This window comes from Oenanthe melanoleuca, chromosome 22 (assembly GCF_029582105.1).
Source record: "Oenanthe melanoleuca isolate GR-GAL-2019-014 chromosome 22, OMel1.0, whole genome shotgun sequence".
NCBI lineage: Eukaryota > Metazoa > Chordata > Aves > Passeriformes > Muscicapidae > Oenanthe > Oenanthe melanoleuca.
In genome coordinates, this window is record NC_079355.1 from 1,138,240 (window position 1) to 1,162,388 (window position 24,149).

Here is a 24,149-nt window from a genome sequence, read left to right on the forward strand (position 1 = left end):
AGGTGCTTTTTGTCTCCAGGTCCTTCCTGCCTCCAGGTGATTTTCACTTCCAGGTCCTTCCTGCCTCCAGGTGCTTTTCACTTCCAGGTCATTCCTGCCTCCAGGTGATTTTCACTTCCAGGTCCTTCCTGCCTCCAGGTGCTTTTCACTTCCAGGTCATTCCTGCTTCCAGGTGATTTCCACTTCCAGGTCCTTCCTGCCTCCAGGTGATTTTCACTTCCAGGTCCTTCCTGCCTCCAGGTGCTTTTCACTTCCAGGTCATTCCTGCCTCCAGGTGATTTTCACTTCCAGGTCCTTCCTGCCTCCAGGTGATTTTCACTTCCAGGTCCTTCCTGCCTCCAGGTGCTTTTCACTTCCAGGTCATTCCTGCTTCCAGGTGATTTTCACTTCCAGGTCCTTCCTGCCTCCAGGTGATTTTCACTTCCAGGTCCTTCCTGCCTCCAGGTGATTTTCACTTCCAGGTCCTTCCTGCCTCCAGGTGCTTTTCTCTCCAGGTCCTTCCTGCCTCCAGGTGCTCCACTGGAGGTGTTCCAGACCATCCCAGGGCTCTGTGGGAGCTCCAGGCCTCACTCTCCTGTGGCAGCTGCTCCCCATTCACAGTGACAGCAGGAAGGGCAGTAGGATGGTGGCACTTCCTTGTCCCCAGGATTGTGACAGCTTTGGGGGAGCAGGAGCTGTGAATCAGCGGGGAAGGAGCACCTGGAAGGTGCTGGAAGTTTAGGGACAGAAATTGGGAACACCTGGGCCAAGGCAGCGCTGGTCACTGGGATGTTGGGACACCCAAAGCACTCGTGGATCCTCCATGGGCTTGGCTGCACCCCAAAAACTTCCCTGCCCACAGAGCCTGCCTGGGAGGCACAGGGCTCCAGCTGTGCCAGCAGGAGCTGCCATCCCAGCCTGGCAGTGAGGCCAGCAGAGGTGCCACAGCCCCAGGGCGTCCCAGCCCCTCTGCAGCAGCACAGCTCCTGCCAGGCTGGAAAAGGGGAGTTGTGCTGCTGCCACCCCCAGCTCCACGAGGAGAATCCTCTGGGTCTGCAGCTTCCTCCTGAGGGACAGCTCAGATCTCTGCTCCCTGTGGCAGGGACAGCACCCAGGGAATGGATTTTGGGAAAGGTTCTGCCCCCAGAGGGTGCTGGCACTGCCCAGGGAATGGGCACAGCCCTGAAGCTGCCAGAGCTCAGGATTTTGGGGTGTCTGTGCAGGGTTGGATTGATGAGTCCTGCAGCTCCCTTCCCACTCAGGGGATTCCAGAATTCTCTGATTATTTCAGGGAGCTGCCCAGCCTGGATCCTTCCCTGCTCTGTCCCTCCATCCCTTCACCGCTCACAAAATCCACCCTCAACAAAAGCCACCCCCAGAGTGATCACGGCCACAAACTCAGCCCAAAAGCACAACAAAATGTAAAAAAAATTAAAAAAGAAGGAAGTTTTTATTAAACAGCAACAAACCCAGAAAAACACCCCCCCTCCCCCTTTCCCACCCCCAGGAACCCTGGGGGTTCCCACAGCCCCCAGGACAGCGTGGCTGCTGCTGGCCTTAGTGTCCCCACAGTGTCCCCAGGGTCAGGATGAGCGTCCTGGAGGTGCCTTGCAGGACAGCTGCCACCTTGGGGTGCCCAGGCTGGCACAGGGAGGCTGCAGGGCACAGCCTCACCCATGCCACAGCCAGCCAGCACTGCCAGCCTGGCCTCCCACAGCACAGGGCTCCAGGGCAGTCACTGTGGACAAGGGGACAGGGTCAGAGCTCTGGGGACATGGTGCCACCCTGGGCTGCAGAACTTCCACCTGAGCCTGGTCATTCCCAGAGTGAGACCCCAACGCTGACCCTGGCACTGGCACAGCCCAGGCAGGGAAACCACAACACCCAAACTGGCACTGACCCACTGCCAGAGCACCCAGAGCCCCAGGATCCAGCACCCAAACTGGGACTGACCCACTGCCAGAGCACCCAGATCCCCCAGGATCCAGCACCCAAACTGGCACTGACCCACTGCCAGAGCACCCAGATCCCCAGGATCCAGCACCCAAACTGGCACTGATCCATTGCCAGAGCACCCAGAGCCCCAGGATCCAGCACCCAAACTGGCACTGATCCACTGCCAGAGCACCCAGAGCCCCAGGATCCAGCACCCAAACTGGCACTGATCCACTGCCAAAGCACCCAGATCCCCCAGGATCCAGCACCCAAACTGGGACTGATCCACTGCCAGAGCACCCAGATCCCCCAGGATCCAGCACCCAAACTGGGACTGACCCACTGCCAGAGCACCCAGATCCCCAGGATCCAGCACCCAAACTGGCACTGACCCACTGCCAGAGCACCCAGATCCTCTAGGAACCATTTCCCTGCTCAGATCCCCCAGGATCCAGCACCCAAACTGGCACAGCTCCATTCCCAGCCTACCCAGATCAGGGAAGTGTCTCCCCACCCAGATCTCCCAGGGAAGCATTTCCCCACCCATATCCCCCAGGAAGTTCTTCTCCCCACTCAGATCCCTCAGGAAGTCCCTCTCTTCCTGCAGTGCCCGAGTTTCTGCCCCCACAGGTCCCTCCCTGGGTGCTGAGGGGTCCCTGCCCAGCCCTCCAGGCTCCCTGGCAGTGCCCCTGCTCCAGGCCTGGCTGTCAGAGCCTCCCCAGGACACAGAGGGGTCCCCACACTGCAGGGGACACCCCCCTGGAGCAGGAAAACACAAACCCAGTTTTACTCTGATTCTCAGCTCCTCAGGTTTCTCCTCACCCTGCTCCCACAGGAATCCCAGGGAGATTCCTCCTGTGCTGCCCACGGGGGAAGGGAAGGAAAGCTCAGCTCAGCCCCAGATTTAAAGCCCAGCTTCCTGCCCAGGCCCAGCAGAGCCCTCAGCTGGAATTCCAAAGGGAATCTCAGCTCTGGCTGCTGCTGAGCACCAGGCAGGGAGCCCTGGGGAACTGGGGCTGTTCCAGGGTTACGTAACCCTGCTGATGTCAGGGCTATAATTAGCAACAAAACCAGCAGCTGACCCATTTCCTGCCAGCACAGCTTCCAGTTTGTTTTTGGAGCAGCTCTGGCACGATCAAAGCCCTGCCCTGAACACACAAGCTCAGCTGGAAGGGGAAGTCAGCATCCATATCCAGCTGCACCTGGAAAAATTAACCTGTTCATGAATCCCCTCCTGCTGGGGTCCAGCTGTGCCCAGTTCCATCCCTTTTCCTGGGTGTCCAGAGGGTTTGAAGGTGACAGGGGCACAAAAGGAAGCACAGCAGCTCTGAGGGGGCTCTGAAAAGCACCAAATCTGCCTCTGACACAGAATTCCAGACCCACACAGGTGACTGTCCCCAGTGGCCTGAGGGTCACCAGCTCAGGGCTCCAAGCTCTGCCTTTAGCTCTGAGCTCAGCAACTGTAAGAAACTCAGCAGAGACAAAGGAGGAAGGATGTGGATGCTCCCAAAGCCTGAGGTTTAGCCAGGACTCTGCCTGGGAACTCTGGCAATGCTGGATGCAGGGTCAGTGACAGTGGCAGGGTGGCACTGGATGGGAGTTAAGGTCCTTCTCAGCCCAACCCACTTCATGATTCCACAGAATCAAGGCAAATCAAACCTGAACAGACACAACAGTGACACCACCTTGGCTCCTGTCAGCAACCCTCAGCAGCCAGCACAGCCCTCACACCCCAGAGGGGCACAGGGACCCAGCAGGGCTGGGAGCAGCCAGGGCCACACTGCCAAGGAAAGGTGAGCCCTGAAAAGTGAGCCCTCAAAGGTGAGCCCCTTACCTGAGGGCCCTGGGGCTGCTCCTCCAGCTGGGGCTGCACTGTGCCCAGGCTGGGCTGGCTCAGGGTGCCCACACGGCCGGGCTGTCCCCGCAGGGTCACTGTGATGGTGGTTGGGGCCTTCAGGCCTGCAGAGCACACAGAAAACATCCCTGAGGCACCTCCAAACCGGGCTGGAGCCTCCCCTCGGGAAGGAGCAGGAGCTCTGGGAAGGCTCCCTGCCCCACAGCACCTCCCTGCCGCTCACCTGCAGCCTGGTTGGAGATGTGGGCCAGCCCAGGCAGGCTGCTGGCCAGCTTGGCCAGCCCCCCGTTGGCCAGCAGCTGGTGGATGGCCGTGGGCTTGCCGGCCGAGGCGCCCAGGGCGGCCACGGGGATGGTGCGGAGCACGGCGCCGCTGTCAGCCAGGCCCTGCAGCGCTGCAGGCGCCTTCCCAGCCGGGCTCTGCAAGCACAGACAGCGCCCTGAGCCCCTGCAGGGACGGGGGAGCTCAGCTGGACACTCCCCTCTCCAGAAAAGGCCCCTGGAGTTTCCACACGTGTCCCTCAGGGCTCAGCCCTGGTGGGTCTGTCCCTCCCGGCCTGAAGCTCAGAGTGGGACAGAGTCACCTCACACTGCAGGGCTGCCCCAGAGGTGCCAGCTGTGGCTTTTCCCAGGGTATCCCAGGGAATGATCAGTGAGCCCTCTCCATCTGCTTGGGGCTGGCTGCACAGAAACAGCTTCTCACACCCCCTTCTGCAGGCCTCAGGAACACTGAGAGCCCAGCCCTCATCTCCTGTGCTCCAGGGGGTCTATCCAGGCTCCCTCTGCCTCCCAAACCTTCCCCTCCCCGCAGCTGCCCTGAGGATCTGCAGAGGCTGCTCACCTGCACAGGTGGGGTGGCAGTGCTGCCAGGGAGGCTGCAGGGCTTGGTGCCAATGTCCTGCAGGCTGAAGCTCAGCCCCTGGAGCAGGCTGCTGGCAGAGGCTGCTCCTGAAAACCCAGAGAACACCAAAGTCAGCCTGGGGGGATCCACCAGCACCAAATTCCAGGCTGTGCTGGGGCTGCAGAGCTGTTCTTCAATGAGCAGCACCCTGAGGTGCACAGCTCGTTTTATGGGAACATGGAATATCCAGAGTGGGAAGAGACCCACTGGGATCATCCAATCCAGCCCCTGGCCTTGCACAGACACCCCAAATTCCCACCCTGGGGAGCTCTGGCAGCCCTGCACAGACACCCCAAAATCCAAACACTCCTGGAGTTCTGGCAGCCTCGGGGCTGTGCCCATTCCCTGGGCAGTGCCCAGCACCCTCTGGGGGCAGAACCTTTCCCAAAACCCACCCCAACCCCCCTGGCCCAGCTCCTGTGGAACACAGGAGGTTTTGGTGTTCTGAGGCCTCGCTAATCACCATTCCCACAGCACAACCCCACCAACCCAGCTCAGCCAGGCCGGGGAAGGCCAGGAGAGGCTGCCCCAGGCCCTGTGACCCTGGCTGAGCTTTCCCCAGGCAGGGAGGTACCTGGCAGGGCAGGGGCCGGCTGGGCTGGCAGGCTGTGGCTGCTGCTGGCCACCAGCCGGCTCTGCAGGGCGTGGAAGGCGCTGGGGGCGGAGCTGCTGGGGATCGAGGGCTGAGCGGGGCTCAGCGAGGCCTCCGTGCCTGAGCTCGGCCTAGGAGGGAAGGGAGAGACCCCAGTGAGGGCTGGAAGTGCTCAGGGCAGGCAGGGCCAGCTCCGGGACTGCCCCCAGCAGCCAGGGCTGCTGCACAAGCACAGAGGGGGAATGGGGAAATTGGAGAGAGCCTTAATGATCATCAGTTCCAAGAGGAGTTTCCCTGTGTCCAGTGCAGCAGCCAAGACAAGGAGCACAGAGAAATCCATGGATTTCCAAACTGGGAGAGAGTTTGGAGCTGTGTGCACCTCCTGGGGTCACCACTGTCCCTGTCCAAAACCCACTCTTCATTTAAAACCAGCTCTTCTTGCTCTCCTGTCCCAGACCACAGAATCCTGGAATGCTTTGGGTTGGAAAGGGCCTTAAAGCCCATCCAGTGCCATCAGCAGGGACACCTGGCACGGTCCCAGGTCACTCCAAGCCCTGCCCAACACTTCCAGGGATCCATGGCTCCTCTGGGAATCTGATCAGTCAGAGCCCAGGTCCCCAAAGCTTGAATTAGGAAGGAAAAATGGTGTCAGCATGAGATTTACTCCCCAACAGGAATCCCTGTGCACAGTTCATGCCCTTCACAAGCTGCTTTGAGGCTCCTTTCCCCTGCCCTTGCAACAAAAATATTATTTCTATTGCAAAGATGCAGAGGGAAGGATTAAACACAGAATTTCTGCCAAAGCCACCACAAAGACAGAGATAAACCAATCTGAGTTTGGGAAAACACACCAGACACAAGCACAGCCACAGCACCTCCACTCCTGCCCCCTCCCAGGCTCGGAGTTCTCAGGAGCCCCAGGGTCTCCCCCACACCAGAAAACTCCAGTGGGGAGCAAGACACTGGAAAGCTCCACGTGCAGGGATCACCCTGTCAGAAACAGCCCCCAAACTTCCCAAATTCTCACTCACTTGGGTGTGGAGAGCAGCCCTGAGAGCTCCTTGGTGCTGGGCAGGGCCGGGCCGAGGGGCAGCGGCTTCCCGGAGACAACTGCAAAACAAAAACAGAGAACACTGAGTTCCTGCCCCCCACAAATCCTCGGGGATCCCCCTCTCTCCAAGTACCCACAGGGGCTCATCCAGCTCCCAGAGCATCTTCTCCAGGAATCCCAGCCTGAGGCATCACGCTGGAGAGTGGGAGGAGCAAAATCCAGTTAAAACACTCGTGGAGTTCGGGAAGGAATCGCCTCCCAAAATCCAAAAGGAACCTCAGGCCCTCACCACCAAATGCAAATCTCTCTCCTAAAGCTTCTCTCCACTAATCCCCTCTGGGTGATTTTGTAAGGATTCTTAGTTAAAGACACTTTACAAAATACACAGGGATGCAACAAGTCACGGAATTTGTTTATTGCAGCACTGGGGGGATACAACTGCATTCCTTCCTCGTGCATTCCTCCTGCTCACACCCGGCAAAGAGGCAATTCTCGTTTGGGTTCATGTTTACTTCTGCAATTCATTTCCTTTCTGTGAAAAGAAGTTTGGAAAATTAAAAATTAAAAGAAGTTTTTTTTTAAAAAAAAAAAAAAAAAAAAAAAAAGGGGGGATTCTGGAAACCAGAGGTTTTCAAAGCTGCCAGAAGATTAACTGAAACCTTCCAGAAGGATGTGGATTTGTGTCTTGTCACAGCTCAGAGCTGTTGAACTGGCAGAGAGGTGCTTGGAAAGAACAGAGTTATTTCCCAGCTTTGAAAACCTCGGATTTCCAAGCAGAACGGAGCCTTTGATTCCATAAATTCCACAAATTCCATAAGCTCTGAGGAGCTGGGGCCCTGGCACGAGGAAGGTGCTGAGTCCTGAGGGACACAGGGACAGCAGCCAGAGTTTGGGCCTCTCTTGAGAAGGCTCAGGGGAGGAAGATGGAGCCCATCACCTCTGCCTGGGCATTTTCCAGGATGGCAGCTGGGATCTGCTCGGGTGTGAATCCCAGACTCCAGGCCCAGGGGGATCAGCAGAGCGGGCAGCTCGGCTGGATCAGGGATTTAGAATGCACAAAACTCATCCAGAGGGAGGAACTTCACCAAGATCCCACAGGCAGCAGTGGGAAAAATGCAGAGCAAGGGGTGCAGGAGGACCAGCAGCACCAGCACCCTGTTCCAAACAGCACCAGCAGCACCAGCACCCTGCTCCCAGCAGCACCAGCATCCATCCTGCCCCCAGCAGCACCAACAGTGTCAGCACCCTGCTGCCAGCAGCACCAGCACCCTGCTCCCAGCAGCACCAGCACCCATCCTGCTCCCAGCAGCACCAGCAGGATCAGCACTGTTACCAGCACCAGCAGCACTCTGCTCCCAGCAGGAACCAGCAGCAGCAGCAGGATCAGCACCAGCACCCTGCTCCAAACAGCACCAGCACCCATCCTGCTCCCAGCAGCACCAGCAGGATCAGCACTGTTACCAGCACCAGCAGCACCCTGCTCCCAGCAGCACCAGCAATACCAGCACCCTGCTCCCAGCAGCACCAGCACCCATCCTGCTCCCAGCAGCACCAGGATCAGCACCAGCACCCTGCTCCAAACAGCACCAGCATCCTGCTCCCAGCAGCACCAGCACCCCTCCTGCTCCCAGCAGGAACCAGCAGCAGGATCAGCACCAGCACCCTGCTCCCAGCAGCACCAGCACCCTGCTCCCAGCAGCACCAGCACCCCTCCTGCTCCCAGCAGCACCAGCACCCATCCTGCTCCCAGCAGCACCAGCACCCATCCTGCTCCCAGCAGCACCAGCACCCATCCTGCTCCCAGCAGCAGCTGCAGGCCCCAAGGGAGGTGCATGACCAGAGGGAGGTGCAGGATCCCTCTCCCAGCCCCAGGCTGGTTTGCAGGATGGAATTCCTTGGCAAACAGATTCCTGCCACGCTCCCCCAGGCACTCAGTCCCGGAGTCTCCACCTTTCCCTGCAGCTAAATCCCCCAGGAGGAGGGACAGGGACCCGCAGCTCCCTCCCTGCCCCGGGCACTCCAGGCCCTGCGGGTGCCCCAGGCTGCAGTCAGGACTCACTTTCCGCCTGGGTGCCGAGGGCTGCTCCGCCCGCGCCATCGCCGTGCGACACAATGGTCACCTTGATTTTGGCTCGTTTGGAGGCTTTGCTGCAGGGGGTCGGGCTGGGGCTCTGCTGCCTCTTCAGCTGCACTCGCACATCATCTCTGTCAGCCCCCTCCGAGTGCTCTGAGGACACTGGAACTGGGGGACACAGAAGGAGCTTTTTGAGCCCCCAGGGCTGGTGTGCCGGGAAGGGAACACGCCCATGCACAGCTCCCTCCGTGCCAGCCTGCCCAGCTCCGGCACAGGAGCCCTGCCTGGCCCAAGACACCACCAGTGCCCCAGCAGCACGGGCTGTGCAGCGATGCCACAACTCCACAGGGACGTTTTCACCCCAAAATCCTGCCTCAGGTGAGGGGCCAGGGTTTGTGCTTGCAGGCACAGAGATCAGAGCTCAGCCCAGGCAGGGGATCCCAGGAGCTGGGCAGGCTCTGAGAGGCACCAGCAAAGCAGAGGAGGTGCTGCAGCAAAGCCAAGCCCCCCAAATCCCACACTGCAAGGAACTGGGGCAGAAACCCCACAGGCTGAGAGTTCTCCTGCAAACACAGTGTTTCCTTCATCTGGCACATCCTGCCCCAAGCAAGCCCCCCAAAGCCAGGGAGATCCCAAAAAGCACAGAGTGCACAAGTGCAGCCCAGGGCTGCAGCCAAGAGCTGCCACATCCTGACCATCCACTGGGGTACAATCCCCCTGCCTCAGCCTGGAATGCTGAGAATTCCCTCCTTGCAGAGGGCCCTGGGCATCCCAGCCATGGATTCAGCAGCCCCGAGGCCAAGATGTCCCTCCCTTCTTATTGACAAACACCTGGACACAGATAAACGATATAAAATCAACAGAAACGTGTACATGTACATATTTCCATGCTGTGCAGCACCCACACACCTTCAGCTGTGGGGACAGCACCTCACTGCAGCCAAATCCCCAAATTTCAGGTGACTCCAAGCATCTGGGGCTGCCCTGGGAGCCCAGTGGCCCAGCTGTGACCCAGCTGTGTCCCCTGGGAGCCCAGTGGCCCAGCTGTGTCCCTCTGTGTCCCCTCCTGCTGCTGCCTGTGCATTCCCATCTCGTTCCCAAATCAAAGGTTCTGCCCAAACCCTGTCTCACAGGAGGCAGCCAAGGCAGCACTCTAAGGAATCCAGAGCTCTTAATTAGCCCTTGATGCTGGGGCCAGGCTCTGCACATCCACTGCAGGCTCCCCTCCAGGTGTGGCCCTGCCCTGGTGGCACAGGGAGAGGCTCACAGGAGGCTCCAGGGAGCAAGGAACGTTTAAATCAGGCTCAAGAGGAAAAGAAACCCCAAAAGCAGCAGCTCAGGGCAGTGCCTGGCTCAGGAGCTGGATCAGAGCTGAAGGCAGAACACTCAGGGGGCTCAGGGGCCACCCTGAAGGAAAAGTGACAGCAACAGCTCAAGTGACAACTGCAGCCTCCCAAAGCCCTGGGTGTGCACACAGGCACTGCCAGTCAGGGGGGCAAAACATCCTGGGACAGCCTGGGCCCCCTCCCCTCCTCCATCCCCTCAGAGCACGGCACACTCAGTCACCTCTGGGTGCTCAGACTGTCACCCTGTGTCCCCTGGGGCAGAGAGCATCACTGTCCCTGAGCCATCAGTGCCCTCAGTCCCTGAGCCCTCCCTGCTCCATCAGAGCCTTCCCAAAGCCATCCCTGATCCACTCCTGCCTTCCCAAAGCCCTTCCTGATCCATCAGAGCCTTCCCAAAGCCCTCCCTGCTCCATCAGAGCCTTCCCAAAGCCCTCCCTGCTCCATCAGAGCCTTCCCAAAGCCCTCCCTGATCCACTCCTGCCTTCCCAAAGCCCCCCCTGATCCATCAGAACCTTCCCAAAGCCATCCCTGATCCACTCCTGCCTTCCCAAAGCCATCCCTGATCCACTCCTGCCTTCCCAAAGCCATCCCTGATCCACTCCTGCCTTCCCAAAGCCATCCCTGCTCCATCAGAACCTTCCCAAAGCCATCCCTGATCCATCAAGAGCCTTCCCAAAGCCATCCCTGATCCATCAGAGCCTTCCCAAAGCCCTCCCTGATCCACTCCTGCCTTCCCAAAGCCATCCCTGAGCCATCAGAACCTTCCCAAAGCCATCCCTGCTCCATCAGAGCCTTCCCAAAGCCCTCCCTGATCCATCAGAGCCTTCCCAAAGCCCTCCCTGATCCATCAGAGCCTTCCCAAAGCCCTCCCTGCTCCATCAGAGCCTTCCCAAAGCCCTCCCTGCTCCATCAGAGCCTTCCCAAAGCCCTCCCTGATCCATCAGAGCCTTCCCAAAGCCATCCCTGCTCCATCAGAGCCTTCCCAAAGCCCTCCCTGATCCATCAGAGCCTTCCCAAAGCCCTCCCTGATCCATCAGAGCCTTCCCAAAGCCCTCCCTGATCCACTCCTGCCTTCCCAAAGCCATCCCTGACCCATCAAGGCCATCCCTGCCCCTGACCTCCCTGCTGTCCCCTAACCCCTCTGGCCAAGCTGTGCTGCTGTGTGTCCAGCCCTGGCTGTCCCTCACTCCTGTCCCCTGTGTCCCCAGCTCTGTCACACACCCCCAGCACAGGAAAGGGTTAAAGCCACATCCCCTGAGCACTAGTCCATCACAGCAATCCAGACTCCAGAATTTATCCACGAGGAGCAGGGAGGAGCTCAGCAAAGCCTGAGGTCTCTGCTGGCAAAGAGGGCCCTGGGCTTGAGCTCCAAACAGCAGAGAAACACAAAGCAGGGATGAGGGACACACCAGCCCCAGAGCAGGGCAGGGGAAGAGGAGGATGGTGGAGGAAGGCAGCAGAGGCAGAGAGAAGGAGGGAGACAGGGAGAGAGACAGTGAGGAGTGAGGAGATACTCACCAAAGAGACATGAAGAGGTGCCAGGAGGAAGAGCTTTCCTCACCAGCATGTTTTGTTTCAGAAAAGCAGCAAACTGAGCTGAAATGAATCAGAGAGAATTACAGAATCACAGCCCGGCTCTGCAGGGGGCAGGGGGACACTGCTGTGACCCCCAGGTGGGGACCCTGGAGCAGGCAGAGCTCCAGACACAGCTGTTGAGACACAGGAGACACAGCAAGGGGCACATCCCAGCCCTGGCACGGCTCACTGCCAACCCAGGGCCCTGGGCAGCCACCAGCAGGGGCTGAGCTGCACCCAGAGCCTGAGAGCAGCAGGGAGGGGTGAGACAGCACCCCCAGAGCAGCTCCAGCTGGGAATCAGTGCAGCATTCCTGATAAAACCAGCACTGGGAATCACTGCAGCATTCCTGATAAAACAAGGAAATGGGAATCACTGCAGCATTCCTGATAAAACCAGCACTGGGATCACTGCAGCATTCCTGATAAAACCAGCACTGGGATCACTGCAGCATTCCTGATAAAACCAGCACTGGGAATCACTGCAGCATTCCTGATAAAACCAGCACTGGGAATCAGTGCAGCATTCCTGATAAAACCAGCACTGGGAATCACTGCAGCATTCCTGATAAAACAAGGAAATGGGAATCACTGCAGCATTCCTGATAAAACCAGCACTGGGATCACTGCAGCATTCCTGATAAAACCAGCACCAGGGATCACTGCAGCATTCCTGATAAAACCAGCACTGGGATCACTGCAGCATTCCTGATAAAACAAGGAAATGGGAATCACTGCAGCATTCCTGATAAAACCAGCACTGGGATCACTGCAGCATTCCTGATAAAACCAGCACAGGGATCACTGCAGCATTCCTGATAAAACCAGCACTGGGAATCAGTGCAGCATTCCTGATAAAACAAGGAAATGGGAATCAGTGCAGCATTCCCAACAAAACCAGCACCAGGACACAGCTCCCCCACAGAGCCTCCTCCTGCTCCCCTGTGTCCCCTGGGAACCACCTGCCTCAGCTACAGCAGCACAGGAACACAACCCTTCAGTCCATGGGCTCAGGAATTCCAGCAGATCCAAGCTCCAGCCTCTTCCTGGAGCCAGGATGGATGTGCAGGGGCAGCTGCAGGTGACACCCATGGATGTGCAGGTGACACCCATGGATGTGCAGGTGACACCCATGGGTGTGCAGGTGACACCCATGGGTGTGCAGCCTGTCCAGGTGCACCCACCAGCCTGTCCAGGTCTGTGTGAGCACAGCAAGGAGAGAAGGGAGGATGGAGAACTGGGCACCATCCCCCAGGTGCTGCTGGAGTTTGCCACGAGGGATGCTCAGCCACAAAAGCACTTCCTGAACTCCCCACATTCACCACCAGCCTGCAGGTTTGGAACCAGCCCCTGACAGACACAAACCCCACAGCTCCAGCTGCTTCCTTCTCCACAGCCTGTCTGGTGCAGGATGCTTCTGAAATTCCCCAAATCCCACAGTTTCCACCTCAATTCAACAGTCTCAACATCTCCTGAGCACCTTCAGTGTCTCCCTAGGCAGCCCTGGAGAAGACACCACACCAGGGTGTCCCAAAAGGATCAGAGCATGGCTACAGGGCTTTGGTCAGCCAGAGAGAAAATCCTTCCCAATTCCAACAGCAGAAAGGCTCCACCAGCTGCAGAAACACCACTTCCACCCTAATTCCAGCCCCTCAAGGCTGTGACAGGGGCTGAGCTGCACAGAAAGCTGCCATGGAGAGCGAGATTCAACACAGAACTCAGAACATAAAAACCTGCACGGGTCCAGAGAAAAACCAAAATTCCAGCTGCTGCAAGGGTGGGGAAGCTGCAGGGAATTACCTTGTGCTTGCTTGTGGCTCAGGACAGCATCTGGCCTGGGCACCTGCCTCCTCTGCAGCTGTGTGGGGCCCACCTGGCTGGGCTTGGGCAGGGCCAGGGCGGCCACCTTGGTCTTGGGGCTGGACGTGGGGCTGCTGGACACGCTGGACAGGTCCTGCTGGGACAGAGGGACACTCAGACCACGTGAGGCAGCCCTGGCCCTGAGCACCAGGACTGTGGCTGAGGGTTCATTTCCCTCACCACAAGAATCCTGGGATTTTCAAGGCTGGAAAAGACCTTCAAGATCATCAAGTATCATTGTCAACAGCAGAATCACTAATAAGCCCTGTCTCCCAGGGCTGTGCTTTGAACACTCCCAGGGGTGGTGACTCCAAGGCCTTCCTTATCCCATGAGATAAATTTTCTGAACCTCTCACCTAAACCTCCCCCTGGGTATCCTCTCACCTCCCTCTCCCAACACTCCCCACAGATTTTGGAGGCACAGAAACCTCTCTTTCCACACCCCTAGCTGGAATGAGGCTGGGAGGAGCCCCACCTCGGAGCCTGAGGGCGAGGCTGGCACTTTGGCTGCAGGGGAGGCGGGTCTGCTGCTCCTCTCGGGCAGCTCAAAGGACAGGTCCCTCCTGCTGCAGTCACGGGGCTTCTTCTTCCTCTCGGCGTCCAGGTCGCGGGGCTCGGAGCCCGAGTGGCTCTCGGCCCGGGTCAGCACTCCTGTCAGGAAGTCTGCAATCTCATCCTGCCAATTTTGGGATAAAGAGTGGCACTCAGTGCTGGGCAGCTCTCTGAGCACTGGATCTCCACAGCTTGAAGCAAGGAGATGAAGCATTGCCAAGGGGATACACGGGTTTGATGTTCGGCAGGAAATCCCCCAAACCTCACAGAGAGAACGTGGATTTCTCACAAATCATGGGACATATGGGGAAAAAAAACTACAATAATTTCTCCCAAAATGCTGCTGTGTGCCCAGGCAGACATGTTGAGACACTCAGCAAAGTGCTCCCTGGATAAGGTGCACCCCCAGGGATCTCACACCTCCCTTCATGTGCTAACTCAGATTGAGAGCACTGTAGATTTAATTAGCAAATGCAGTTTGATAACCAGGATGGAGCAAACAGAGCTTTGAAGATTACAAGAAGATCAAGACTGACTGACAGGAAAGAAGATTTAAGTAGAAATGTAAAGTTTGTCTGTGTGATGTTTAAATTGTAATAAAAAATTACTAGCCTTCCTAAAAATGGTATATAAGCATATGTAGCTCACAGTAAAATTTGGATTCTGATCACAAATCAGAAAAAAATCATCTCTCTCTCAATTTTTGATATTTCCACAGCCCCCTCAGGAGAAGATTCCCTCCACCCCAACCCATCCCATGTAACCTGGGACATCCCAGCACTGATTCTTTCCCTCCTCAGCTGCAAAGGGAACATCCCTGTGGTTACCTGGATGCACCTGTCCACCATGCTCTGGGTCAGGCCTTCTGACTTCTTTTTGGCTTTGCTTATCCTAGGGGAAAAAAAGGAACCAAACCACACTTTTCCCATCATTCTTCACCTGATGAGGGAAAAGATCCTTTTTGGGACTCCCCAGAGCATTTTGCAAAGCCAATCTGACATTTCAGAGCTCTGCCTTCACACCCAGCGCCAGTTTTAGACTTCTTTCTTTCCTCTCTTTTACTGATTTTCACTACTAGAAACTTCTGACTCCTGTGATGCTCCAAAACCTCCTCTGTGCTGCTGGGTGCACCCCTAAATCAGGCCCATTCCCACATTCCCACAGGTTTTTCCTGCAGTTATTCCCAACGCAGACAAATCTGGAGTATTTTCATGCAATTCCCACCTCATTCCAGCACTAAATCTGGGGCTGCCCAGAACTCCCAGGAAGAGAGAAGGCACCTGGCAGAGGCTCACCTGAGGTTGTCATCTGCCCCTCCCACCACCACCATGCTGTTATCTGCCCGGATCTTCTCCCGGAAATCCTCCATGGCCTCCACGTTGCACTGCAGCGAGTTCTGCCCGATGACGAACAGCACCGGGGTCTTCATCTCCAGGAGGGGGTCATCCACATCCTGTGGGAGCAGGGGGAGGGCTGGCATGGAGCTGGAATCCTGGGATGAGGCTGAGGGGGTTCCCAGGGGTGAGTCCCAAAGGGATTTATGGAGAAAACTCTGCTTGAGCTGCAGCGTGCTTCAGAAAATGGAGCAGAAAATGCTTTTCCAATGGAATTCCAGTGGCCTTGGAATCAGCACTTCCTAGTGTGACTGTGTCCACCATCATTCCCTACCCAGTCACACAGGGCTCAAAAGGGAGAGATCAGGGCTTGGTGTAAAGACACAGAAAATAATGAGGGACATAGGACATGGATAACAGAGCCAGACCAGGGATTATGAGGGACACAGGATACAGACAATGGATCCAGGCCAGGGATAATGAGTGACACAGGTGCCTTGGGCTGCAATTCAGGATGTGGCCAGAAATGTGGATTCTGTCACCACATGTTGAAGCCAGGTGGGGCAGTGACCCTGATCTCCTGGGAGATGTCTCCTGCTAATGGGCCATCTTTAAACCAGCTGGGCAATCATCTTTATCTTCCCACAGCCCATCCTCCCTCCAGGAGATATCTCCTGTTCATGGCCAGTGAGTCCCAGGGCATGACTGATAAAATTCCATCATCCCATGGGAGATGCTCCAGCCAGGGGGAGGAGCCAAACATTTCCTACCCAGATAAAAACTGAGATTTGGAACAGCAGAGCAGCCTTTTCCACTGGATTCCAGAGGAAAACCAGACCCTTCCACATCATCCCTGGAGCTTCAGAGGAAACTGCACCTTCTCCAGGAGCACTGCTCCAGCTGAGCCACATCTGCCCCTGCAGGAGGATGCAGCCACCATTGAATGGGACTGTGCAAACACCCTGACTGACTGACGGGTGTCAGCTTGGATTCTGACTCTGGCAGGGCTGGGATTGTTCTTTGTAATACTGTATTTCTATTTTAATTTTCCTAGTAAAGAACTGTTATTCCTAATTCCCATATCTTTGCCTGAGAGACCCTTAATTTCAAAATTATAATAATAATTTGGAGTAAGGGGGTTTACATTCTCCATTTCAAAGAGAAGCTTCTGCCTTTATTGGCAGATACCTGTCTTTCAAACCAGGACAACAGGATACAGATAATGGATCCAGGCCAGGGATAGTGAGGGACACAGGCCATGGATAACCAGGAACTTGGGCCCCCAGAAAGGAGCTCCAAAGCCACACCACAGCAGAGACAAGCCAAGAGCACACTCACACCTGCTACAGCATCAGGGCTGCTACAGCCCCTCCTCTGAGAGCAACAGCTCCTCCCAACAACAACCACACACATTCCCCCAAAACATCAGCCAATTATCACCAGACTTCCAAGAAGGATTCCACAGAACAACCCTGGGAGGTTTAAAGACAAGCAGAGTTCTTTAAGCAGCTCCATCTGGTCCTTACCCCTCTGGGGCCGTCCACGGTGAGCAGAGGGAAGCCAAGGCACACGACAGCAGTGACATATTCCATCACAGAAACCTGGGCAGGGAGAGAGCAGTCAGCACTCCCAGAGCCCAGCAGTGACATTCCAAAATGGAAACCTGGGCAGGGAGAAAGAAGCCTGCATTCCCAGAGCCCAGCACACCCCAGGAATGAAGGCTGCTTTGCCAAGCTCCTGCCAGGCACAGAAACACCTTAATAGCAACACCCTAGTGATTAACACAATGATTAAAAGACGTTGAATGAGTCATTGCAAAGGGCCCACGACCACAGAGGTAAAAACCAGGCTCTGGACTGAGCACAGGGACAAGGAGAATCCCAACAGTCACTGAAATCCAGCTCTAGGCTGAGGCTGCCAAGGGGGCTCTGGGAGAATCACAGAATCCTGGAATGGTTTGGGAAGGACCTTGGAGCCAACCCCATCCCACCCCTGCCATGGCAGGGACACCTCCCACTGTCCCAGGCTGCTCCAAGCCCCATCCAGCCTGGCCTTGGACACTGCCAGGGATGGAGCATCCACAGCTCCTCTGGGAATTCCATCCCTGCCCCTCCCCACCCTCACAGCCAGGAATTCCTTCCCAATATCCCATCCATCCCTGCCCTCTGGCAGTGGAAGCCACTCCCTGTGTCCTGTCCCTCCATCCCTTGTCCCCAGCCCCTCCCAAGCTCTCCTGGAGCCCCTTCAGGCCCTGCAAGGGGTTCTGAGCTCTCCCTGGATCCTTCTCCTCTCCAGGTGAACATCCCCAGCTCTCCCTGCCCAGCTCCAGCTCCGTGGCCTCCTCTGGACCTGCTCTAACAGATCCACACCCTTCTGTGCTGCCCTGAGGACACAGAGGACTGGGGCACTCACGTGACAGGCCACCAAGGCACCCGTGTTCCACCCAATCAGGATGATCTGCTTGTGAGAGAAGTGGTTGTGGATCTGTGGGACACAAAACAAAGCCACAGCTGGAGAGCTGGGACAGACACTGGGACAATGGCCAGGGTGGCACAGCACCCCTGGAACGGGACAGGGAGCACAAGGGGACCCTCTGCTGTCCCTCACCTCGGCCACCTTGCCTCTGACAGCACCGATCATGTGCTCCAGGCACTGCAGCACCCCCACCCCGCTGCCATTGTTCAGCAGGGACGTGGCGATGGGGATCACCTGTGGGAAAGGGGACAGGGTCAGAATGGCCAGAGGGGCTGGGGACAGCGTCAGGGATGGCCAACACAGTGCTGAAGACACCAGGAATAACCAAGGCCAGCCCTAGAGACAGTCCCACAGAGCAACCCCACAGAGCCAGCCCTCAGATCAGCCCCATAGAGCAGCCAGCCAACCCCACAGAGCCAGCCCGCCCCACAGAGGAGCCCCACAGAGCCAGCCCGCCCCACAGAGGAGCCAGCCCACCCCACAGACCTTTCCCAGCCCCACAGAGCAGCCAGTCAGTCCCACAGAGGAGCCCCACAGAGCCAGCCCGCCCCACAGAGGAGCCAGCCCGCCCCACAGACCTTTCCCAGCCCCACAGAGCAGCCAGTCAGTCCCACAGAGGAGCCCCACAGAGCCAGCCCGCCCCACAGAGGAGCCAGCCTGCCCCACAGACCTTTCCCAGCCCCACAGACCTTTCCCAGGCAGGAGAGCTGGGACTGCCAGAAGCGGTGCCGTCGGGACGTGGGGAACATGGAGTTGGTGGGGCCGGAGGAAGCGATGAGGATCAGGGGGGATCCGGGAAGTTTGCTCTGCAGAGTTCAACAGGAACCATGTCAGGGACAGCAGTTTTCCCAAAAAAGGCTCCCTGCCCCACAAGGAAGAGGGAAGGATCTTGCACAAATCCTTAATTCATTGTTTTCCCAAGCCAAAGCACCCTCAGGATACCCAAAAGAATTTCTCCAGCAGAAGGGACTCTCCTTTCCAAGGGACAGCTCTGATCCCTGCTCTGTGTGACAGGGTCAGCACCCAGGGAACGGCTGGAGCTGGGCCAGGGAGGGTTGGGGTGGGTTTTGGGAAAGGTTTTGCCTTTTTAGGCACGGCCTCAAAGCTGCCAGAGCTCCAAGATTGTTTGGATTTTGGGATGTCTGTGCAGGGCTCCAGGGATGGACAGGGTGGGAATCTGGGGTGTCTGTGCAGGGGCAGGGGCTGAATTGATGATCCTGGTGGATCTGAACACCTTCCATTCATGGAACAGGTCTAAAGCAGTGCACAAGAGCCCAGAGAGAGGACAGAGGCAGAGTATGGCAAGACTAAAGCTGACATTGGAACCCCCACAACCCCCAGGGACACTCACTGGTTTATTATGGGACAGGACACCCACTGCTGGGTCCCAGGGTCTCTTGAGCAGCAGGGACAGCGCCTCAGCCCCTGCTGCTCCCGTCTTGGCCGTGGAGGAGAGCAGCATCCTGTCAATCAGTGCAGGGATCTGCAAGCAGAGGGGACTGAAAAAACACACCCAAACCACAGGGTAACAACTCCAGCCTCCTCCCTCTGCCAGCTGTGCGAAGGGAGAACACCACATGCGACAGCTGAACCTCCCACTGCTTGCTCACCTTTCCTTTCAGGGTCTGCAGGGCATCCAGGTAGGCAGCCAGCACGGGCAGGCTCAGGGTCTCCACCAGCGTCGTGTGAAGCCACTGGATGAGTTTGGTGTCCCAGTTCACGCTGGCCAGAGCCTGGCGCACCCTGCGGGCACATTTATCCACCGCGATCCTCCTCAGCACGGGCTCGTTGCAAGCCTGGCAACCAGGAATTCCCAGAGGAACAGTTCAGGGGAAGATGGAGCACGGCAGTGCAGCCCCATCCTTAGGGAAATGTTAGTGTGGGCTGCCCAAACATCTGGAGTGAGGACAACATCTGTCCGAGGAGGAGGAGGCAGAGGGGAGCCCTCGCAGCAATCTGAAACTTCCAAGGGACAGCTCTGATCCCTGCTCTGTGTGACAGGGACAGCACCCAGGGAACGGCTGGAGCTGGCCCAGGGGGGTTTGGGGTGGGTTTTGGGAAAGGTTCTGCCCCCAGAGGGTGCTGGGCACTGCCCAGGGAATGGGCACAGCCCCGAGGCTGCCAGAACTCCAGGAGCATTTGGATTTTGGAGTGTCTGTGCAGGGCTGCCAGAGCTCCCCAGGGTGGGAATTTGGGGTGTCTGTGCAGTGCTCCAGGGATGGACAGGGTAGGGTTTTAGGGTGTCTGTGCAGGGCTCCCAGGGGTTGCACTGATTATGCACATGGTTCCTTCCAGCCCAGGACATCCTATGATCCCACAAAAGTCACGGCTCAGAGAAGCCCAGAGCTGTCTGTTCCTCAAGGCTACGTGACCCAAGGCCCACAGTTTCCATGCTGCCTGCCCAGGCTTTATGGGAAGGAGGGTCCCCAGCCCCTGTCTCACCCCCTCGTTGGCCAGGCGGGCCAGCCTGTCGGACTGCAGCGCTTTGTGGATCTTGTTGAACAGCTTGTTCTGGGCCATGCTCCAGCCCGTCCTGCAGGGACACACACATGGGGTCACCACAAAGCTCCAAACCACTCCTGGCTCCTCTTCTCTGGGACTGCCACCCCACCTGCTGATGGGCTCCTCCCATCCAGGATTCCCTTTGTCTGGAATTGCCAGTCTGGATTCCCATCCCCTGGCACTCCCAGCCCAGGTTCCCTGGCATTCCCAGCCCACCTGTTTACACGCTCCTCCCAGCCCAGATTCCCATTCCCTGGCACTCCCAGTCCAGATTCCATTCCCACCTATCCCATACCCTGTCATTCCCAGCCCAGATTCCCATTCCCTGCCATTCCCAGCCCATATTCCCATTCCCTGTCATTCCCAGTCCAGATTCCATTCCCACCTATCCCATACCCTGTCATTCCCAGTCCACACTCCTGTTCCCTGCCATTCCCACCTGTCCCATACCCTGACATTCCCAGTCCATATTTCCATTCCCATTACCTGGCACTCCCAGCGTAGATTCCCATTCCCCATTCCCTGCCCACATTCCCATTCCCACCTGCCCCATTCTCTGTTCCCTGCCATTCCCAGCCCACATTCCCATTCCCACCTGCCCCATTCTCTGTTCCCTGCCATTCCCAGCCCACATTCCCATCCCCACCTGTCCCTCCCCACCTGTTGACGTGTTCCTCCCAGCCCACATTCCCATTCCCCTGTCCCATTTTCTGTTCCCTGCCATTCCCAGCCCACATTCCCATTCCCATCTGTCCCATTCTGTTCCCTGCCATTCCCAGCCCACATTCCCATTCCCACCTGTCCCCTCCCCACCCGCTGACATGCTCCTCCCAGCCCACATTCCCATTCCCATCTGTCCCATTCTCCACATTCCCATTCCCATCCATCCCATTCTCTGTTCCCTGCCATTCCCAGCCCACATTCCCATTCCCATCCGTCCCATTCTGTGTTCCCTGCCATTCCCAGCCCACATTCCCATTCTCTGTTCCCTGCCATTCCCAGCCCACATTCCCATTCTCTGTTCCCTGCCATTCCCAGCCCACATTCCCATTCCCACCTGCCCCATTCTCTGTTCCCTGCCATTCCCAGCCCACATTCCCATTCCCATTCTCTGTTCCCTGCCATTCCCAGCCCACATTCCCATTCCCACCTGTCCCATTCTCTGTTCCCTGCCATTCCCATTCCCATCCATCCATTCTCTGTTCCCTGCCATTCCCAGCCCACATTCCCATTCCCACCTGTCCCATTCACTGTTCCCTGCCATTCCCAGCCCACATTCCCATTCCCACCTGTCCCATTCTCCACATTCCCATTCCCACGTGTCCCATTCCCTGCCATTCCCAGCCCACATTCCCATTCCCATCCATCCCATTCTCTGTTCCCTGCCATTCCCAGCCCACATTCCCATTCCCATCTGTCCCATTCTCTGTTCCCTGCCATTCCCAGCCCATATTCCCATCCCCACCTGTCCCATCCCCACCTGCTGACATGCTCCTCCCAGCCCACATTCCCATTCCCATCCACCCATTCTCTGTTCCCTGCCATTCCCAGCCCACATTCCCATTCCCATCTGTCCCATTCTCTGTTCCCTGCCATTCCCATTCCCATTCCCCTGTCCCATTCTCTGTTCCCTGCCATTCCCAGCCCACATTCCCATTCCCATCCATCCCATTCTCTGTTCCCTGCCATTCCCAGCCCACATTCCCAGCCCACATTCCCATCCCCACCTGTTGACGTGCTCCTCCCAGTCGTCGGGCGGCGGGGGCGCGTCGGCGTCGGTGCGTGCGAACATGACGTGCCGCTCGCACTCGTTCATCACGCTCCGAGCCTTCTGGTTGTCGTACAGCGGCACCGGCGTGGGCGTCACCGTCTCCACGTCGATGGGGACATCGGCCTCCCTGCCAGCGACACGGCTGTCACAGAGGGACGGGCACCCCCCGTGGCAGCCTCGGGGCGTCCAGGGGGTTTGGGCAGCGCTCATGGCAGGGATGTACAGGGTGGGACTGACCCAGGGACCTCGGGACTACCGGGTCATCAACTGGCAGTGCCTGGACCACCAAACCGAGCCTTGGATACCTCAAACTGAGACCTCTGGAACCCCAAACTGAGACCTCTGGAACCCCAAACTGAGACCTCTGGATCACCAAACCGAGCACCTTGGATACCTCACACTGAGACCTCTGGAACCCCAAAGTGAGACATCTGGACCCCCAAACTGAGACCTCTGGAACTCCAAACTGAGACCTCTGGAACCCCAAACTGACACCTCTGGACCACCAAACTGAGACATCTATAACCCCAAACTGACACCTCTGGACCACCAAACTGAGACATCTATAACCCCAAACTGAGACATCTATAACCCCAAACTGAGACCTCTGGAACCCCAAACTACGTCCCCTGGACTACCAAACTGAGACCTCTGGAACCCCAAACTGAGACCTCTGGACCACCAAACTGAGACATCTATAACCCCAAACTGAGCACTTGAGACACCCCAAACTGAGACCTCTGGAACCCCAAACTGAGACCTCTGGACCACCAAACCACGTACCCTGGACTACCAAACTGAGCACTTTGGACACCCCAAACTGAGATATCTATAACCCCAAACTGAGACCTCTGGACCACCAAACCAAGCACCTTGGACACCCCAAACCGAGCACCTTGGACCGCCAAACTGAGCACCTTGGACACCCCAAACTAAGCACTGTGAACACCTCAAACTGAACACCTCTGGACACTCCAAACTGAGACCTCTGGAACACTAAACCGAGCCCCCTGGCCCACTGAACCAAGTACCTTGGACACCCCCAACAAAACCTACTCTGGACCCCCAAACCAAGCATCCTGGAACATCAAACCTAGCACCCCTAGAGCCCCTAACCAAGGCTCATGGAGCCCACAAACCATGGCCCCCAGACCCTCCTGCACATCCCACTCCAAGACCTCCAGACACTCTAAACCGAGACTGCTCACTGTCCCACTCACCCATCAGGGCCCCAATTTCCCCCTCACAACTCCCCCATTCACCACTCCCCAGCCCCACAGGACCCCCAATTCCTCCTTCACAGCCTTCTCCCCACCCCAATCCCTACACAAACCCCTCAGGACCCCCAAAGCCCTCTTACTTCTCCCTCACATTCTCCCCCACCACCCCTCAAGACCCTCGTTCCTCCCTCACAGCCTCACACAGGCCCCTGAGCCTTACAGGATCCCCCCCTTTCCCCTTCACAGCCCCCAGGACCCCCCTCAATTTTGCCCTCAGGCCCAGAGGACCCCCTCCTTTCCCCTCACAACCCCACAGGGCCCGCTCCTTCCCCCTCACACCCGCACGGCCGCACAGAACCCCCCCAATTTCCCCCTCAGCCCCACAATACCCCCTCCTTCCCCCTCACACCCCCACGGCCGCACAGAACCCCCCCAATTTCCCCCTCAGCCCCACAATACCCCCTCCTTCCCCCTCACACCCCCACGGCCGCACAGAACCCCCCGGTTTCCCCCTGCCCGCCGCTCGGGCCCGCTCCGAGCCCGCAGCTCTCACGGGGCGCTGCCGAGGTGTCTCCGGGGGGTGAGGAAGAGCAGCCGGGCGGGCCGGGCGGCGCTGGCGTCGGGGTGCGCGCTCCAGGGCTTGGCGTAGCTGTGGTCGAGGCACACCAGGTCCAGCTCCCTCTCGTGCGCCGACAGCTGCAGCAGCAGCGAGGTGCCCATCCTGCGGGCCGACCACTGCAGCTCCCGCTCCCTGTCGCGATCGGCGGCGCGCTGCGACATGGCGGGAGCCCCGCCCCCTTCCCCTCCCCTCACGCCGCCTGCCGCCAGCGCGCGTGCGCGGGGCGCGCTCCCGCCGGCCCCACCGCCCCTCGGCGCGCGTGCGCGGCGCGCGCTCCCGTCTCCCCTCTGTGCGCGTGCGCGGGGCGCGCATCCACGGGACCGCGGGATGTCCCCGTGGGAAGAGACACGAGAGGATCTGGAAATGTGCCTGTGATGTCCTCAAGAATGTCCCCGTGGAAAGGGATCCGCGGGGATCAGGGAATGTCCCTGCGATGTCCCCAGGAGTGTCCCGGTGGGAAGAGACCCACGAGGATTAGGGATGTCCCAGGAATGTCCCTGTGGGAAGGAC

The 24,149-nt window shown here is 57.9% G+C and overlaps 1 protein-coding gene across 3 annotated transcripts; it reads right to left on the bottom strand.

The window, feature by feature from the left end:
- Positions 1 to 1,173: 1,173 nt before the first annotated feature.
- Positions 1,174 to 23,845, bottom strand: KANSL3 (KAT8 regulatory NSL complex subunit 3). 3 transcript variants are annotated; one of them, XM_056508589.1, is made up of 21 exons: positions 23,574 to 23,845; positions 21,757 to 21,927; positions 19,970 to 20,060; positions 19,138 to 19,323; positions 18,879 to 19,010; positions 18,217 to 18,333; positions 17,660 to 17,761; positions 17,465 to 17,536; positions 16,579 to 16,653; positions 15,014 to 15,171; positions 14,546 to 14,609; positions 13,642 to 13,842; positions 13,107 to 13,260; positions 11,251 to 11,328; positions 8,372 to 8,554; positions 6,293 to 6,371; positions 5,244 to 5,392; positions 4,610 to 4,716; positions 3,993 to 4,188; positions 3,749 to 3,873; positions 1,174 to 1,717 (listed from the first exon to the last, which is right to left on the bottom strand). In XM_056508589.1, the coding sequence occupies exons 1-21, from the start codon at positions 23,798 to 23,800 to the stop codon at positions 1,715 to 1,717; spliced, it is 2,670 nt and encodes an 889-aa protein (XP_056364564.1). In that variant the 5' UTR covers positions 23,801 to 23,845; the 3' UTR covers positions 1,174 to 1,714. The 3 variants fall into 3 exon arrangements, with proteins under 3 accessions (XP_056364564.1, XP_056364567.1, XP_056364565.1); XM_056508590.1 differs by lacking the exon at positions 11,251 to 11,328 and having other exon boundaries at positions 1,176 to 1,717; XM_056508592.1 differs by lacking the exons at positions 8,372 to 8,554; positions 11,251 to 11,328 and having other exon boundaries at positions 1,175 to 1,717.
- Between the last annotated feature and the right edge of the window lie 304 nt (positions 23,846 to 24,149).

Bases quoted from the DNA above. Each gene is read 5' to 3' on its own strand.
- KANSL3 (XM_056508589.1), bottom strand. From the start codon at position 23,800: ATGTCGCAGCGCGCCGCCGATCGCGACAGGGAGCGGGAGCTGCAGTGG. The intron at 19,324-19,969 runs GTGAGACAGGGG...CCTGGTTGCCAG, and splicing joins CCCGCCTGGCCAACGAGGGG to GCTTGCAACGAGCCCGTGCT. The intron at 3,874-3,992 runs GTGAGCGGCAGG...TGTGCTCTGCAG, and splicing joins CATCTCCAACCAGGCTGCAG to GCCTGAAGGCCCCAACCACC.